A 20,267-nucleotide genomic window follows, 5' to 3' on the forward strand; every position below is an offset into this window, starting at 1 on the left:
GGGACATAACATTGAGTTAAAAACACTGACCTCTGAGTAGGTAGTAGTTGTGTGGGAATCTGTGAAATTAAAAAAAAATGGACCCCCCACCCCCCCCACCTCCCGCCTTCCCCTCAGGGTAGAAATGCTGCTATTTTCCTGATTTGAATCCTTTTTCTATGCCTTAACAAGCTGTGTGATTTGGGGCTAGTTACTTAAGGCCTCCAAACCCAGTTTCGTGGTCTGTAAAATGAGACCAGTGACATCTGTCTCAGAAGATTATTTTGATGATGCAATGAATTTGGTAATATATTTCCCATGTGTAGGCATGGTGTACATCACAGATTATTTTGCTAGCTTGCTCTGTATCAGCTTGCCAAACAGATTAGGTTCTTGTCTACTCTGCATTCTGGGTTCAGGAGTGACATGTTCCTTTTGGCCAGCTGGAGCTGAAGTGCTAGATAGGTGACTTTGGAGCAAATGGTCAGAAATTGATGGTGGCACTGCTGCAATCCTTAGTGGCTTATTGATTTGTCTGTGACTGGCATCTCCTGGGCGCGTGCTAGATATTGAATCGAGTGCTCAATTCTGTGGGAGGAGTTGAATTCTCACTGCTGGGGAGAAGATAAGGCAGCATAAAGGAGAGGACTGGAGTAGGGTTGAACAAGGCAATGCAGTGTTCCCTGAGAGGAGAGGACACCTGGTGGAGGAGGTGAGGGAAGTTGCATCCCCACAGGAGTGTGCAGGGAGTGCTGCCTAGAAGTGGCTTTGACCTTGGCTGCAGGATGTTGGGAGACACTGGAGGGAAGAACAGAGTTCGCATGCAATACTGGCATTAGCTTGGATATACAGGATCCTGTTATAAAGAAGTCTTCTGATGATTGTAGTATGGCTCTTGTTTCCTATGTGTGGGTCATCACCCAACTTCTTCATAAATAAAAAGGGAGAAGGAATTAGAATCTAAGAAAGCATTTGGGTTCATCTCCAGACAAGTCAGACAGTAAACATTATTTAACATTTACAGCTTGAAAATAAGCAATTTTATTTCCTCATCCTTAAAAATGCAGAAAATTCAATCATCTGGTAACTTAAAGTTCCTCCTCAAAACAAACAAACAAACAAACAAACCAACACCATGTTAAAATAATGGGTAATTCATAGTTCTGTTCAGACTTTCATGACTTTTTGTGTTCTTTATCCATTTTTCCATGGAGATAGTACCATGCGCTTTTTGTTAAATGTTGGATGCTTTGTGTTAAGAATGTTGATTTCTTTGCAGACATTTTGGTTGCAGCCTCCCCACCCCCTCTTTGTTTGCCTTATACTTTGGTGATGATGACTTTGCGATATCTAGAAGTTCTTACAGCTTCTTCTATTTCTTTTTTTACTCAGAAGGTCCTGGTCTTATTTGGAGCTCTAATGAAAACAATTCTCTTTATTATGGCTTCATTTTTTACTTGTGACTCTCTCTAAATCCATCTGGAATTAATTTTGATATGAGGTGGGGTTCTCTTTCTTGGTAGTTAAGCAATTATTCCAGCACCACTGGTTAATAATCTTTATTTTAAACCCTGTGATTGCTGATGGCACCTTTATGTATTTTACTTCTAATGGGTTTTGAAAGATCTGATTATTTGAATTGTGCTTCTTAAGTTCATGTACCCCCTCTGCCATTCGTACAATATAGGTCTTATTTTACCAGTTACCCTAGTAGTATCTCTTCTAATTTTTTTCCACACATGCAGTATTACAACGGATTATAAACTAATTTCCTGTGAGTCATATTTAGTCTGTAAACATAAGCTTTGTTTGGCTTACTCATTAAATTTTTGCAAAAATTTGTTGACACCCTTATAAACACCATTATGGTTTCTCATGTATTCCAGGAAAATTTGGAGATGGCCTTTGTAGTGGGTTTGTATCCCCATATGGCCGCTGTTATGGCCACCTTCCCTCTAGAATAGATGGCCTATTTTGGCTTCCATTGCCCCACCTCTTCCTAGTGTGTTTCTTTCCTAGCTGACTTCATGCCTTATATGATTGTCTGACCCAGACTCACTTGAGTTTGTAATGTCTGTTTTATTAGAAATATTTTCACATTGTGATTAATTTTATCTTCTTTGGAACTTTGTGCATTAGACTTATCAACTTATATCTGTTTCTTATACTCCAGCATTGGAAAGAAAATGCTACATTCTTTATTGAATACTGCAGACTATAATTTTCTTTAAAATTTATATGATTTCAAAATAATTCTTTATAATCACATTCAAAACAAATGCAGGAAGAAACAATTCTCTTGAGATTTTTCAAGCAAAACACAGGAGCATTTGTATAAGACTGTAGCATGTATGAACACATTATTTCTATTATAATTGGTGGGTGTAATGTTTCTTGGCTAAATTCTTTATTCAGGAAGCCTGTTGTCACCATTTTCTTTTCATTCTGAACTTTACCCACAAGTTAATTTACATGCCCCACTATTGCTGAGTGTGCTTGGTGCTTGGTCTGCTAATTTCAATTTTACTCCCTCCTTTGTCCCTTTCTGTGACACAAAGGGAATCAAATAAGAGAGTAAAAATGTTTTCTGCATTTCTGGTAAATACTAATGTGTAAAGGGGGTGAACCTTTCTTCTTATGATGGCTGTTTTGCAGCAGCCTTGTAATAAAAGAGCAGAGGTGTGACTCCCATTTCTTTTTTTAAAACCCAAGAAACATGCTCAGAGAATGACCCTAGTGCAAGGTTACAGAGCAGATTTCAGCCCTTAATCTCCTCTCCATACTGTTTTTTAAAAATATTTTTGTAGTTGTACATGGACCTTTACTTATTTATATGTGGTGCTGAGAATCAAACCCAGAGCCTCACATGCAGGCAAGCGCTCTACCCCTGAACCACAACCCAGCCCCACACTCAGCTTTTTAAGCTAGTGGAGGTTCTGAGGTAGCAAGCATGTGTTTGAGTTTATTTTCTGTCAATGAAGAACTTAATGACAAGCAGAGAAGAGACTGACAGTAAGATGTTAATACTTGAGACTTGAAATAAAAAGTTGTAAAAAAATAAATAAATAAATAAATAAATAAAAACTTAGGGCATAAAGAAGAATACAGGGCTGTGCTTCAACAAGAGTGACATGTACAAGAAGTTATAACTGCCTATTTCTTGGGTTCTTTCTCTGATGTAGATGGGACGGGATCACCAGGAGTGATTTTGGTACAAAATACTCCCTGATCTTTTGCAAGAAAACTTAGGTTCTCTCTCAGATGAGTGGTGTGTGTGTGTTTCTGTAAATTGAGACTTGGAGTAGAAATGGAAAGAAATTCCCATTCCTGAATCTCTTTTTTTCCATTAATACTGGCATTAATTTAGGATCCTTAGATGACTTGGTGAGGGTATACTGTGGGAGGTTTGCAAAACAACTTTGTGGTTCCATGTAGTGTGGGGAGATAAATGCAAAGTAGAATTCACATTAATTTCTGCCTGAAAGGGAAATCTCATTCCAGATAGAGATAGAATATTTGTTTGCTTAAAAGAGAAGTTGGAAAATGGACAGGAACGTATCTTCCCAGGAAGTCGTGATGAGTTTGAAGCTGATGGACATATTTTTTTTTTTTTTTTTTTTTGTGGGGAGGCATGGAAACTTGGATTGAACCCAGAGGCACTCCACCACTAGCCCAAACTGCCAACCTTTTTTATTTTGAGACAGGATTTTGCTAAGTTGCTGTCCTGGCCTTGACCTTGGGATCCTTCTGCCTCAGCCTACTGAGTTACTGGGATTACAGGCCTGTGCTTCTGTGCCCAGCTTGATAGACACATTTTGACATCATGAGGACATATATATTCATTGATGCTCATAAGTGTTTATTAATCACCTCCCAAGTTGACCCCCAGCCTAAGGGGCATAGTTTGTCTTTTCTGCACTTAAATTTTGCTTGTTTTTTCAAAAAGCTTCTATAGCAAAAGAAAAGCAAATACAGGTTCTAGGCAGTGCCTGAAATTGTTTGCAATGTTAACCATATTAGCTTAGCACTAGTATGTCAATATTTTTAGGCTCTGTTGACCCATTGATACATATTCTAGGCAATGTTAAAGAAATCACTGATAAGGTTTGGGTATATGAACAACGTTTCTGGCCAGAGGATCATACTGTTCATTGAGGAAAGAAGATGTTTCGCTGAATGGATTTTTCCTAACAGTGATTATTGTGATTTTTAAAAAACCAAACCATTCCATTCTAAATGAATTCCTTTTCTAAGCCAAAATTGGGACCATGTGTGCTTTTTTAAACTTTGTTCTTATGTATTCTTGTGTTTCCTTTTTGTGAGGGATTAATGACTGCATTAATTAACACTGATAAATGAAGAGTTGAAAAATACCATGCATAGGCTGGAAAGAAAGCAAGTGCATCTCCCATCCTAATGCTGACTTGATAAACAAGCTGTGGCTTGGGTGCTACAGATGTTTTTTGGATTGCTCCATCGTGTTCAGTGGTACTTTGTTTTACTTTCAGATATTTTTCATATTTTGAGCTTCCCAGTGGATTCCTGATGTGTATGAATTTTTTTCTGTTTAATCAGTTGTCTTTTTTTTTCTGATTTGTAGGAAGAAAAAAAGAAGTTTGACAAAGAGACAGAAAAGAATTATAGCCTAATTGATAAACATTTGAATCTGTCAGCCAAAAAGAAAGACTCACATTTACAAGAGGTATTCTTTTTTTCCCTGTTACTTTGCAAAATTAAAAAAAATAATAATAGTGCATGTTTTTTAAATGTGCTTTACTTTTGAGAACTTTTCATATGGAATTAATAGTATGGAGATGAAAAAGAATAGGTTTGCAATGAATTAAGAAATGGTTCTTGTGAAACAAGACACAAAATAATGAATATATCATATCTTGTGATTGATTAGTTGTGGATTCATAATAGTAAAAATTTAACGTTCTGTTTTTTCATAGGAGCAATAATTTTAACCAGCCTTACTGCAGAACAGATATTATGTGCAGGGATGAATCTATTAATTGGCTTTCAAGATTTCTTGAAGAAATGAATTGAATTTAATAAGCTCATTTATAATTTTGCTTTTATGTGAAGGCAGTATTAATCTTATTTAATGCCAGGGATTCAGGAGGTTCAGATTGGTTGGAAAGAAATCATCCTTTTTACTTATGTTAATAGACTCTTTTTTTGGAAGTAGTAGCTGTATGCAAGGAGAAAGGAATTCACATCTTATTTCTCATCTTCTCTCATTGTTTCTAAATCCCTTGCTGTTTGATTTTCTCACTCACAGGCTTAAATAGACACATAAGTTGTTCATAATTCAGAATGTACACTTTTTTAGGAAAATGCTTACAATTTAATATCCTGTCTTGTTTTACACAGTGCAACTCCTCCTTTGGGTTTAAACATGCAAGGAACCTGAGTAGAATGTGCCACTGTAATATGTACGTAGTGAAGTTTTATCCGAATGACACTAACAGCATTGACTCCAGGGTATATTTGAATTTCAAATGGTTGCAAACAGTATGTATGTGTGCACACATGTGGTTGATTGGATATTATCCCCATGTGACATTTTCTTTTGTCTCTCTAATACCTTTGACATTTGGATGGCGCTTGACAGTTTATGAAAGAGAAAGGAACTTCCATACCACTTAATCCTCAGTACAATACCTGAGGTATGGCTCCATTCTCTCCTTGTTCCACTTTGTAGAAAACCACGCAAAGTTACACATGCTTTCTCATCTCTAGCCTTCCGTCAATTTTGCAGTGACAGCTGTTGCATTTATAGACATGCTGGTAACAGTTTTAACCTTTATTCTTTATTATCTGTTTCCAGATATCTGGAAGAGAATTTTTATGCCCCAAGTAAATTTCCATCTCCACTTTCTAATTAGGTATCCAGATCTAAATGTTGCCCGTGCAGAATCATGGGAATCTTTCTTGGCCCTTTGTCTCATGTCCCACATCCAGTTTGTCAGCATGCACCATCTTTAGCTCCAGAACATCCTCACTATGTGGCCACTTCTCAGGACCCCCTCTTCTGCAAACCCTCCTGACAGCTACCTGCAGACGCCCCAGGTCATTTCCCTAGGGCTAAGCAAATTCCTTGCTCAGGGACTTTGTATTTGGTCTTCCTTTTGCCTTAGGGTTTTACATTTTTTTGTCACTGGGGATTGAACTCACTGAGCTCCACCACTGGCCCCTGTTCAGGATATTTTCAACCCAGATCCACACACTTCACTTCTTGAAATAGTAGTCCAAATGCCCAAATGCTCAAATGCTGTCTATTCGTAGGTTACCTTATTAGAAAAACTTCTGGCCTATCCTATTCATAATGTTTTCCTTACAGCCTTTCCCCCTCCATATTCTTTTCTTCCTTCTTCCTCCTTTTATTCCCCCTCCTCCTTGTTCTCCCCCTCCCCCTCCTCCCCCCTCCCCCCTTTATTCCCCCCTCCCTCCTTTATTCCCCCCTCCCTCCTTTATTCCCCCCTCCCTTCCTCCCCTCCTTCCTCCTTCCTCCTTCCTCCCCTCCTCCTTCCTCCCTTCTTCATACTGGGATTGAACTCAGTGGCACTTAAACACTGAGCCACATCCCCAGCCCTTTTCTTTCTCTCTCTCTCTCTCTCTCTTTCTTTCTTTCTTTCTTCTTTTTTTTTGAGTTGTAGATAGGCACATACCTTATTTTATTTATTCATATGTTGTGCTGAGAATCAAACCCAGTGCCTCACATGTGCTAGGCAAGTGCTCTACCACTGAGTCACAGTCCCAGCCCACCCTTTTCTGATATTTTATTTAGAGATGGGATCTCACTAAATTGCTTAGAGCCTCATTAAGTTGCTGAGGCTGGCTCTGAACTCTTGATCCTCCTGCCTCAGCCTCCTGAGCTGCTGGGATTATAGACCTGCACCACTATGCCAGGCTCATTTCCATATTGACAGTTGTTTGACCTACTATGTGACCTTTATGTGACTTCTTCCACTGGAGTGTGAGCTCCTTGAGGTCAACAAGGTAGTTTTATGCAGCATACAAACATTTCTGTCTAGAATAGTACCTGTCAGGAGTAGGTACTTGGACATATTTATGGCGAGAACAAGTGTGAAGATACATGTCCAATGAGCTAGGGCTTTGGTAATTCATCAATCCTAAAGCGCACTAAGCTCCAGATCAGAAATTTGAAGAGACCCTGAAGGTGAAGAATTTCAGTTTCGTGTAAATTATGTGTTCTTTCCCATCTTGTTCTGTTATTTACAAACTTACAGGTTTGTGAACTCACAGCCTTGAGAGTGAGGAGATTGTTTAAAGGGGAGAAAGTTCAATTTGGATTTTTATTACTTTTGCCAGTGGCTGAGGTGTTGCTGATCTTCAGTGAACTGACTCCAGATGTTTGAGATTAACTGCTAGAAATTACATTGAACAAAGACATAGCAATATGGATAATTCACTGTCTCCTCTTGTTTCAAATGAGAGAACAACAAAAAATTGTGGCATACAGAATGCTGGCTATTTTGGTAATTCTCTGACCTGCTGTAGTCATGTGTTTATTGGGTAACATAGCTTCTACCTCCATCAGCATCTCTAAATTCTACTTATTATTTACTCTGTAATAAGTGTTAGTTACTTGAGAAAATGGCATTTCTTTTAATTTCAAAGTTTTTCTTTACCTATCAACAAATGGTAATATTTCAATATACATACCACTAGAGAAGTAGCTCCTTTGAACAAGTTCATATCTAACTGGTCTGCTTATGCATACTGACAGCAGAAATGTCCAAAAATCAGATGATAATCAAATTGAAATTGTTTGTTAATTAATAGCTAGTGACTTTTGCTTGGTGTAGTGTATTATTCATTTTGTGTTGCTATACACTTGAGACTGGGTACTTTATTTGCTTACGGTTCTGGAGGTCCAGGAACATGGTGTTGGCATCTGCTTGGCTTTGCACAGGGCCTCAAGTTCAATGGCATCACCTAGTGGGAGTGTGTGGAAGAGAGATTGAGGGGAGATGCCAGGCTCCCTTATAACCTAGTCTCCCAGGAACTAATTCAGTCCACGAGACCTGCATTAATTCCCTCCAAGAGTAGTGCTCCCATGACCTGATTTCCATTTACTGGGCCTCACCTCTTAAAGACTATGTCACCTCAGTACTGACACATGAAAGGCCAAGCTTCCAGCACACAAACCTTTAGGGGACACACTCAAATCATATCCAAATCATAGCATGTAGTTAAGTATGGTGATGGCCTTTAGACTTGATCAGGGGTTACAGGAAATCATTCTGTGCCCCTGGGTAGGACTTGGATATCTCTGGCTGTATTGTAAGTCATGGGCCATCTCTGATCCCAGGGATTCTGACAACATAATTGTGAAGCACACGCACAACAGTTTTGGATATTCAGAACATGAAAGAGGTGGTGACGGAAGTTGACCAGCAATGCAAGGGTAACTGTAGTAGCAACAACAGCTAGGAGAGGGAATCGGCTCAGACAGAGCCACCTTGGTCAGTTTGGCTCTGGTGTGATAATGAAGCAACCATCCTCCTCTTCCCATGTCTTCATTTTGATATATACTCAAGAATTGCAGCGTTTTTGCTGGGAATTATAGCTATTAATTGCTGATGGCTGACCAATCAAAATCTGGTTATCAGGGGCACACAAGTAGGATTTTGAGATAGAAACTCTTGTTTTAGTTTAATAACACTATATTTAAACATTATTTTGTTAAATCATTTGATGGAAAATTGATGAGACAAATACTTCTATTTTCAAAAACTTATTCAACTGTCATTGCAAAATATTCATAACAAAATACAATTCTCACCATTTTCAAGTGTGTAGTTGAGTGACATTAAATACCTTCACATTGTTTCATAACTTTTACCACCTCCATCTCCAGAACTTTTTTTTTTGTCTTCCACAGATGAAACTTGGTATCCATTAAACACTAACTCCCTACTCCTCCTGACTTGACAAATAATCATTATTCTTTATTTTTGTTTTTGTGGTACTGGGGATTGAACCAAGGGCTGCTCTACTGCTGAACTAGATCCCTAGCCCTTTTTATTTTGAACCAGGGTCTCTAAATCGCCCAGGTTGGCCTTGAGCTGGCAATCCTGTCTCAGCCTCTGGAGCTGCTGGGAATACGGGAATTCACCACTATGCTCAACAAATCATTCTAGTTTGTCTTTGCAAATTGGACTTTTTTTGGCATCTCATATTCTTAGAATCCTACATACTTGTCTTTTTATGTGTGAATCATTTTGCTTGCATAATGTCCTCAAGGCTTATCCATGATGTATCATGTGTCAGAATTTAAGGCCATTGAATATCTATTCATTCATCTGTCCATGGACACCTGGATGGCTTCTACCTTGTGGCTAGTGTAAAGATTGCTGCTGTGAACACAGGTGTACAAGTATGAGTTCTGCTTTTAGTTCTTTTAGATACACCTTAAAGGAGAATTGCTGAATCACATGGAATTATATTTTTAATTTTTGAGGAGCTTCCAGGCTATTTTCTGTAGTGGTTGCATCATTTTTATTGCTACCAGTAGGATACAAGAATTCCAGTTATTTCACATCTTCCCCACCTCACCTCCCTTCTTTTCTGTTTCACAGTCCTGACTGCGTGAGGAGGTCTCTCATTGTACTTCCCTGATGACTATTTGAGCCTCGTCTCCTATGCTGCTTAGCCATTTTTTGTATCTTTTCTGGAGAAATGTCTAAATCAATACTTTTGAAAGCAAAATTAGGAAGTTAGGAGAAATACTGCATGGTGCCCTGTGAGAGTGGTTTCTGGGCTGAGACTCCCTTTCCTGTTGTTCTCTGTGGAACTGAACTCTTCTCCCAGTTCAGTTAGGTAAGATAAGCTGGCACCATATTTTTCGGAATAGTCTCCTGACCAGCTGTTGTTCCCTGGACTCACAGGGGGATCTGGCATGGTGAGGGCTTAGGAGCATAAGCACCCCCAGATGGGCCTCCAGCCCTGATCTGCCTCCAGGGCCAGTTTCTCCGATGGGTCATGGCTGCCAGTTCTTCACCTGCTGCTCTCAATCACCTAGTACTGAAGTGACTGGAATTTCTCCAGCTCCCTCTCTCAGGCCAACTTCATTCTTGGAGGATTTGTTCATGGAAATGATGTTGATATGATTTTGACTTGGCAGTAGTCAGGGTGGGAGCTAGCGTTTGATGAAGGAAGCCTAACTGTTGGGCCCTCAGTCCTTGGGGGACAGCTGTAGAATACAAGGTGGGAGTAGGGGCACTTTTTCTGCAGACTCTGAGTGTTACTGTTTTAGTCTCTTGAGGACCTCGAGGTCTCTGCTGTAGCTGTTCAATTCTGCGGTTATGGCAGGAGAGTAGATCCAGACCTCGTGTTAAACGAATAGCCTTGACTATATTCAGATACTACTTTATTTACAAAAACAGGCAGCATGCCATATTTGGCCTGTGGACTGAAGTTTGCCAGCCTCTGGTGTAGAGTTTCCCTTCTCTGTCTCCCATTTGACTAACCTCAATTACTTTAACACAGGCAGATCTCCAAGTGGAGCAAAACCGGCAGCATTTCTATGAACTGTCTCTTGAATATGTGTGTAAACTTCAGGAAATCCAAGAAAGAAAGAAGTTTGAGTTTGTGGAACCTGTGAGTATTAGAGAAAGTTGTTTGCTAATATATTTTTGTGATAAAAATAGACATATTTTCCCTCTTGGATCTAACATATGGTCGCTAGAGGCTGTAGTGCATAAACACCAGGGTGGACATTGTACATGGTAAAGGGTGGACACAGTCACAAAGTCAGAGAATTGCCTCTAAATCAGTGGTCCTCAGCCCCTTTTGCCCAGCAACATGTAATGAGTATTATTTCTGTTGGGACATGATCTCAAGGACTGTAGTCACTGGCAATTTTGGCTATTTTCCTTATAGCTTCCCTCTTTAAAAAAATCCCTCTGCAAGAATTGTTAGCAAAATGTGAGTGACAGTGGCATTTTATAGGATCATCTTTACTCGAGGTTATTTTTAAAGTAACTTTACCCATTCAAACTCTGGCCATTTAACAATTGTTTAAACATTTATTTTTATCATGATTTCTAACACTACTTACCATGGTTAAAGCAACCTTAGTTTGGAACCTGTAGGTGGAACATTTGATGTGATTTTGTGAGCGAATCTAGCATTTCTTATCTTTCAAGAAACACTTGATTTTTGTTATCACAAAAATGTTTTTCTAATATCTTTATTTTTATGTTCATATGCATGTATATGAATATGTGTATTTTCTGAGTCAAAATGCCAAGGCTATTTCATACTGAGAGTTTTAGCAAAAATAACCTGAGAAACATTGGAAGTCATTCACAATATTTATTTTAATTGTAATATAGGCTTTTTGTGCTTCTTCTTACACAACTTTTAGTTCTAGTTCAATATTATATAGTTTACCCATTATGTGGTTTTGAGAAATAAAAGAACTAAAAAGTACTGATTAATTAAAAACTGGTTGGAGTGATAAAAATAACCTATATTGAACAACTAGAGAAAAATTAAACCTCATTAAAGCTTTCTTTTTATGTGAAATAATAATGACCTCCACTTATTGGGCACTTACAGTGCTTACTCTTAGTTCAAGTCATTGTTCTAACTATGGTACTGTGTTCACTTTTTCATTACATGCAATAACTCCAAGATACTTTTATTATCCCACTTAGCAAATAAGGAAATTGAAGCAGAGAAAGTTTCCATGATTTGCCCAAGGCCACATAGCAAGTGATTGCTCAGGTTACGGATTGACCATGGCTGGTCATTTGATGTCAAAGACCCAAATTTCTGTTCTACTCTGGCGGTTTGGAAGAAAATCTTAGGATTTCTTAACTCTCCCTGCAAATCACCTCTCCTCACTTTTGATGCACTTACACATGGGGCAGAAGCAGCTTCCCTCTAAGTAAGAGGGGCAGGTTGGGAGTTGGTAGAAAACGTAGGGCTTAATTACTGCCCTGCTTTTGCCCTGGGCAAGTCGCCAAACATCACTGTCAACAGGAGTTGCAGTGCCCTGGTTGCCAGTAGAGACTGGAGCTCTGCTCTTTGAGTCCATGATTTTCCTCTTATGGATGGAATTGACCAACAGTGTTGAGTTTCCAATTACAGATGAATATTGGGATTCTCTTGACCAATGAGGACAAGTGGATGACTTAGAATTCCAATTTTCTTATGAGGCATGCTATAAAAATGTCTTCTGGCACTGGTATTTGAGAAAATATTTCTTCTTTGTAGAAATAAAGACCAATTAATAACGTGGACTTAGATGTCTTTGAATTATCTCGACTTCCTTTGAATAACTTCAGTGGGATGGCAGTGAGATGAGAGGGATACCCTTGGCATTGTCTGTGATTCTTCGCCTCCCATGAGGGATTTTTCCCCCCTGCTAATGTCCTCTTTTCTCCTTTGTCTTAGATGCTGTCATTTTTTCAGGGAATGTTTACTTTCTATCATCAGGGTCATGAACTTGCCAAAGACTTCAATCACTACAAAATGGAACTGCAGATCAACATTCAGAATGTAAGGAAATGAAAGCTTTCTGGTGTAAGAAAGTGTATTTTTTCATGCATTTGGCATGGGGAAAGCCTTAAACTAGACTGGTCTGTTGATCCTGAGAAAGTGGGGGTCTGATGCCACCTAGTGGTCAACTTTTCAGGTAACTAACTGCTCTTCAGCTAATTGAGCCTCAAGAAATTCTGCCACCTGGCGGCTCTTCCTGAACTTTCTGGACCGGTTTTAAAGATGAGCTTTGTTATGTTAACTGAGTCACTGTGTGTGAAACTGCTAACAGAACATGCCCCTTTAGCTTAAGGCTTTTAAATGATATTGAATTAAATTTCTTCTGTTAACTAAACTTCATGATTTTATTCCTGGACAGGCTTAGGTGTCCAGTGGGAGTTCTCTACATTTTAGGCATGTTCACTAACGTGCTGTTGTTCATGATTGCTATTGGTCTGCGTTGTTTTCCTTTGGAAATCAGAAGCATTTTGGCAGATCTTGAAAAGGAGATTTAGAGAATGTATCTACTAAGCAGTATGTTGTATATGATTTTAAGTGGCAGAAGTTATTTTTTCCTGTCAACATTTTAGTTGATCCTAGAAGTGTCCTCATGCAAAAGTTAGTCAGGGTATATTTAGCATATATTGAAGCCTTGTTAGAGATCTTGTGTCGTAGCTTTGGGCCAAACTCATTGCATACGCTGAAAGAGGCACAGATAGAAGGATGGGCAGGTTTGAGGCATTAAACTGCCTGTGCTTTTATTTATTGCACAATTTGAGGGTAAAGCCTCCCCCCAATTTTTTAAATCTAGTTCTCTGTATTTGGCAATGTAGATGATAAAATGTCTTATTTTTGCAATATGTCAGTTTTATTACCAGGCAGACCAATACCAGCTCAGGGAATGGAGTAGGTTTTAATACTTGCTGCCCCAGAAATATTTGGAGTCCAATTGGTAGGACAATTGGTTTTATTTAAAACTGACTTTGAAGGAAGATAGAAGATACTGTTTCAAAGGTTCCATCTTAGAAATCTCTGCAGGCTAAATAAGCTTTTAAAGAAGAGACAACAAAGAGATAAAAGGCAGGAAATATGCATGTGTAGATTTAGTCAGCCTGTGCTAGACAGGCCTGGGAGGAGACCATCTCCATTTTTGGTTTCCTTAGGGCCTGTTGGGCCATGGCAGGGTGGCATGGGCAGCTCCTCAGCTTCTAGTCTCCGTATGAGGAACTTACTCTTTATTTCAGTGGAGGACCCCCAAATTAAGTCCATTTTAGTTCCTATTCATGGATTGTTTGGACATTCAGCTGGGTCAAAGTTAATAGAGTCCTCATATATATTTTCCTCCTGCTGTGGTTCCTAGATCAGTAAATGAGTTATCAAATATGGCATGAGTATAATGTAACAGTTAAAAAATATAATTCCAAATCTACATAGATTAATTGTACTCACCTCAAAATCGTTCTGTAGGTAGTGGCATATTTATTCTAAAGAATGGTAAACTGTAGGGCTGGGGTTGTGGCTCAGTGGTAGAATGCTTGCCTAGCATGTGTGAGACACTGGGTTAAATTCTCAGCACTACATATAAATAAGTGAATAAAATAAAGGTCCACCAACATCTAATATATATATATATACATATATATATATATATATATAAAACAGTTTTGTAAGCATGTTAGTTTAGAAGATTACATTATTATTTTTAAGGTCAATATAATGCATCTTTTTTTAAAATTTTTTAATTTGTTCTTTTTAGATATACATAACAGTAGCGTGTATTTTGACATATCAAACAAACAGGGAGTACAACTTCCCACTGTAAGATTAGATTATAATTTGGATATTTTAACTCTTTCACCCCAGCTACTAACTGGGTATATGACTTGTTGAAATTGACTTTTTCTATCTGGACTTCTTCTGTCAAATTCAGGGCTGACCTGGAGGAGAGAACTTTCAGACAGGACTATGCATATAATTTGTGGGGCATATGTAAAGTGAAAAAAAAAAAATTGAGCTCTTTATTTAAAAAAAAAAAAAGGATGTAGAGTTTCAAGCAAAACATTACACCCAGTATGAGAGTTACTGAGCGCTGCCCTGTGAGGCTGCACAGCCTACCTGCCTGGGAAGCCAGCTCTGTGCCAACCTCTGGGGTGAATGTGTGGGGATACATCATCCTCCCGAGGCCTTCAGTGGAACTAACCCTGCACAGCTTGCTTGTGCCTGAAAGTATGTTCATAACATACCTGTAGGGAATAGGGGATCTAGTTACTTTATATGCACCAAAATAAATTCAGAGAGATTGAATATGTTCATGGAATTGAACCATACTCATATGAGAACATGTGAACTAGACTCAGGCAGGCTAGCAACTGAAATATTTCAGAGAATGACCTGGTTAATAGCCTTAGATTTATTAAGACCATACATTTTTGGCAATGATGTTCATTTCCTGTAGAGAAATGGGCAAATAACAATTTACTGAAAAAATATGGGAGCGAAAACCTTGTTTTTTTTTTTTTTCTTTTTAAAACATCTGAAATGTATGACTTGTCAGCAGTGATTTCCCTGAATTTCTATTCTGTTGAATACTCCTCTCTTGATTTTATTCTGGATGTTTCTGAGGCCACTCATGTAGCTCTCTCATGTAGAAGCTACTCTTTCTAATTCACCTTCATTATTGAGAATGTCTGATCTGGGGGTCATTTTCCCTCCCCTCCCCTCCCCTCCCTCCCTCCCTCCCTCCTTGCCTCCCTCCTTCATGCTGGGGTTGAATCCAGGTCTTGTGCGTGCTAAGCACATGTTCTACCACTGAGCTACACCCAGTTCTAGGAGGTGGGCTTTAAAATTTTTCTTCTATTTGAGAGTCAGGGTTTTGCCGAATTTCCCAGGCTGACCTGAAACTCCTGGGCTCAAGGGATTCTCCTGCGTCAACCTCGCTAGTAGCTGGGATAGTAGGCACACACCACCATCATGTCTCGTTTTCCAAGTTTGTTCTTAGCTAATATTCTCTTCCCTTCAGAAATCCCCTCACCTTTGAAACATGTCACTCATTCTGTACCATCTGTTCCACCTCAATGGTACTATCATTTACTTATTTCTTGGCTCTTCATCTTTTTCCCTGATGATATCAGCTTTTAGTATAATAAAGAGAAAATGCTGGTTATATAAAACTACATATTGTTGGAAGAAAATCCTAGTTTTTTTTTATGTGACACATGAAATATACTGAAATATTAAAACTAACTCTTAAAATTAACTGTTTTAAATTAGATACTTTTAGTCAATGTTTTGGGATTTTATTCTAGCAAATTAAGTAGCAAAATTACTGTATGATCAGAGAAAAGCTAATTTTTTTTTAAAGTGAGAACAATGTATTTTTCCCTCATCTGGATACATCTTTTTCTATTGCCAGAATGAAGTCTTTTTTGAGGGACTCTGTCTTCATCCATTTTCTATAATCTTGAGTAATAAATGGAAGCAAGAAAGTAGCAAGATAGCTTTTAGAAAATAGATTATCCAGAAGAATGGAAATTGCAATCAAATTAGAGGATATTTTATAAAAGTAACTGAAGTTTTGTGATTCTTTTTTCCCAGAAGAATGTGGGATAAAGGAGACTAGAATAGAATTTTTTGAAAGAAATACAGCAAGAAATTTTAGGATTCATTAAGAATCTCTAAAAGTTTAATCTAAAGGATACTAAGAATGGTTAAGAAGTTTCTAAAAGTATGAGAAAATATTTTTCCTTTGTTAGGAAATCAATACTGTGATTTTTTTCAGTGACTTAATTATAATAAAACAATAGTAAAAGAATATAGCCTAAACTACTTTTGTTACTGTGTGCTGATTATTGCCCTTCATGACTTAATTTGAACTATGCACTTTTAATCTTCATAAAAGTCCAATGATGCAGATTTTTATTCCTATTTGAAGGCAAAGGAGCCAAAGGAAAAATCCTGTGCTCCAAGAACAGGGTGAGGACTTTACTTGGGCAGACTTGCACTGAGTCCATGGTTACAGGCTCAACTTTGTGGAAGAAGATGGGTCAGACGTGTATCTGAGATCAGTAAATACAGAATTTGAGAAATATTCTGATATGACTTTCTGGTTTCTCTGGATCTTAACAGCTTGTGTGTAACACGGGAGTCCTATTTACCATAGGAACTCAGATTTAGGTACTGCTAGTAGCCTCCCACTCACTTCCATTTCACACTTATCCTAACCGAAGTCTGTCTGGTTTTCTGTGTAGGGTGTGTTAATGGTATTAGACCTGACCAACTCTTTACCCAGGATTCGCCACTCCACTGCTGCCCCCTGCCATCTTCCTGTGCATCAAGCACTTGTTGGGGTTACGTGGAATTTGAGTGAGTGAGTGAGAGAGAGAGAGAGAGAGAGAGAGAGAGAGAGAGAGTGAGTGTGTGTGTCTGTGTGTGTGTGTGTCTGTGTGTGTGTGTGTCTGTGTGTGTTTGGGAGGTTACTTGTGTAGAACTTTGTAGGGCTGCTCCTGGTGTGGAACAGGGTTTCATGAAACCCTCTTCATGTTTTTAATTAAATTCTGCCATCTTTTGCCCCATGAATGAAGTCATGGGGGCAGGATGGGAAAGCTTCAGTGAAAAAGGGCAATCTGTATATGGAATCACCGCCTCCACCCTAACAGCTTTATTTCTGAGTACAACTTGGTGCGCACAGCTCTTCCTTCTCTTCTGTTTATCCTCAGCATGGCACCTCAGTGTGACCCATTGGTTTTTAAGGCATGGTCAAATGTGTCTGGATTCCAGTTTGGTCCCCACATGCAACCCCTCCTCCATGACCACATGGGCACTGTAATAACAGTTTCAACTTGTAATGCTTCATTTAAGGCTGGTTTGTTTCAAAATGCTTGCCTGCTGAATCACCGAAGGAAAGGAAACGGGCAGTGGTGTTTCTGGCCTTGGGTGGCACTAGACTGCCACCTGCCTCTCAGGTATTGTGAGGGTTGAAGCACCATGGCGTTTTCAGCAGTGCTAGTGACAATGTGAAGTGCTCGAGTGTGACCTATTGTGACATTCATAGCCTTATATTAGAAGGCATCTTCATAAGAACCTAGACTTAGGAATTGTTCTAGCTAATCAGTTGATTTTGTGTTCCAACAAAAAGTGATTTTCACCCCAATTCATAGTTTACCTAAATTAAATATAGTATATTAAGTAAAGAGCTAAAGCTAGCATTTTCTTCCTTGCGAGAGACACAGGCCCTGAGGAAGAGGGCAGTGAGGTGGAGGCCCAGCATGGCGCCATCTGCGGCAGGGAATTGTGGAGGACTTGGAGGTAGCACGTAGAAGGTGGCTGGAGTGTTTGGGAGCTGGGTTCCATTCTGCCGGTAGGTTAATTGAACAAACTAAGCAAATAGGTTGAGGATAATGAGAACCAGGTCTCTGAGAAGAAATTTATAAATGTATGGAAAGGGACTAGGAAAAAAATCCTGAAGTGTTGGAGTAGAATTAGATTTATTGGTAGGAAGTGATGGGTTTGGCTCACATAGATGTGAAAGTACCGATACGTGTTTAAGTGTATGTGTATGTACATAGGAGTATTGCCCGATTCTGTCTCCTGAGAAGATTTAGAAGCAATGTCAGCCCCATATCTGTGAGCACACTGTGCTCAGATCTTTTAAATACTACCCCTCACTGAATGAGCCAAGACTTTTTTGGAAAAATGACTGATTCTAGGAGAGGGAGAGGGAAAGTATATCAACCTATGTCAGAGGATATCATAGCCAGATTGAAGGAACTTCTGCTGGACAAAGTTAGGGCAATTTGAGAATTAACATAAGTAATGAGAATATTGGATACAAACTCAGTGGGTCAGAGAGAATGAGAAAACGTGTATTTGTGCATGTGTATATTTTTTATGTACACACATGAGAGAAGCGAGAGTTGGAAGGATCAGCAGAATGAGGAAGGAGGGGAATAGAACAGAGGGCTCAGAATAAAGATGGGGCAGGAATCCCTGGAGAGGAGAGATGGGAAGGAGAGAGGGAACTTATGTGACAGATGAGTCTTACCCTTACATAGCTTTGTACTTTGATGAAGTATAAAAAAGATTTTTTATTTTTGAAGCTTCGTTTGTGTTTAAAATCAACCTCTGCAGATAGGTTTTTCTTTTTACAATCTACATTTATCAGACTCCCCATCCCTCAAGGAAATAAGGGACAATTCTACCATTTTTCCACTCTTAGGACTTTTGGTAACCCTTTTCATTGCAGAGAGGAGAGAAGAGAAATTTCAATAATAATTTTCTATCTCGGCTCTTCCGCAGTTTCACATCAGCAGTTTTTCAGTATTAATACAATTATTCTTGAGTCTGGATGAAAGAAATGTCCAGAAACCCGGTGGTGCTGATGCATCACAATTTCCTTGGTAATTCTGTCACTTCACCTTGCATATAGGTTCTCAGCGTAGCTGCTTGACAGATATTGGCATACCAAGTCCCCTGGGTTTTGGAAATGTGATTTGTCCCTTCAGATATCAAAGACATTATTTGTAGGTGAGATTTTTCCCCCTCCCTTCAGGAAAGAAATTTCATTTTCAAGTACAATTATCACAACCTGGAAAAACGGACACTTGTGTTTATTAGTTTGCAAAAAAAGAATTAAGATGTTCAGATTCCTAGTGCTCAGATTGCTAGGATAATTGTAACAATTTGAATCATGTTGGTTATTGCAAAAATCTTACTTCCCAAGTAGAAATTCTATGGCCTGTTGTTTTTGAAATCTAAGATTTAATAATGTGAGACCCAAAGGCAGGAAATTTTATGTTGAACAGTGAAATTATTTATGGTGTTAGAAAGTTTTAGAAGTGAATTTTTTTTGTTACTGTGACTTCTGCTTCTCTATTAGCTGTTTTACCACTGTTTTTTCCCCTTTGAATAAAGAATTGGGATATTTTGACAAATGCAAAAAAAGTTGTACAAATTCAACTATAGTTATCCAGAGACTTTAAAATTCATATGGGGGCTGGTGAGATAGCTCAGTCAGTAGAGTAAGTCCCTGGGTTCAATCCCCAGCACCGCAAAAAAAAAAAAAAAAAAAAAAAAAAAAAATTCATATGGAAAAATCTCATGAGAAATTGAACTTTTTTTTTGTCCATTTCAGACACGGAATCGATTTGAAGGAACCAGGTCAGAAGTGGAAGAACTTATGAACAAAATCAGACAGAATCCCAAGGACCACAAACGAGCAAGTCAGTTTACAGAAGAAGGCTACCTGTATGTACAGGAAAAAAGTAAGAGGCCCTTAGACCCTGGCTGAATGGCTAAAAACCCAATTGCAGTTGATCCTCTGTCTCTGTGGGTTTCACCAACTGCAAATTGAACATACTTGAAAAAACAGACCCCTGCATCTGTTTTGAGCACGTACATACTTTTTCATATCATTCTTTCCTGAACTATACAATGTAAGAACCATTTATGTAGCATTTATGTTGTATAAGTATCATAAGTAATTTAGGGAGGACTTACTATATGGGAGAATGTACATAGATTATATACAAATGACATGCAATTTGATATAAGGGACTTGAGCATCCCAGGGTTTTGTATCCATGGGGGATATCAGAGGTTCTGGAACTAAGACCCCACAGACTGTATTTAAAACTACTTACTATAATTACTGTGACATTTTGGGGAAGTATTCCTAACTTTCTTTTCCCCCTCCCATCCTGAGAGACATATTTTGTTTGCTTGGGAAAAAACTTTCCTACTCTGGAGAGGGCACAGTAAAATTAGGAGCAGAT

General features: G+C 38.7%; 1 protein-coding gene across 4 annotated transcripts in view; it reads left to right on the forward strand.

The window, feature by feature from the left end:
• The window catches only part of ARHGAP10 (Rho GTPase activating protein 10), a 296,650-nt gene that overhangs the window by 104,878 nt on the left and 171,505 nt on the right, over positions 1–20,267 (forward strand). For 3 of the 4 annotated variants that reach the window (XM_079154582.1, XM_079154581.1, XM_079154584.1), the window contains exons 5-8: positions 4,580–4,681; positions 10,501–10,611; positions 12,415–12,519; positions 19,628–19,757. In XM_079154582.1, the coding sequence (XP_079010708.1) occupies positions 4,580–4,681; positions 10,501–10,611; positions 12,415–12,519; positions 19,628–19,757 (448 nt within the window). The remainder of the gene's footprint in view (positions 1–4,579; positions 4,682–10,500; positions 10,612–12,414; positions 12,520–19,627; positions 19,758–20,267) is intronic. The other variant, XM_079154583.1, reaches the window with a different exon arrangement.

Source organism: Sciurus vulgaris (assembly GCF_902686455.1).
Source record: "Sciurus vulgaris genome assembly, chromosome: 9".
NCBI lineage: Eukaryota > Metazoa > Chordata > Mammalia > Rodentia > Sciuridae > Sciurus > Sciurus vulgaris.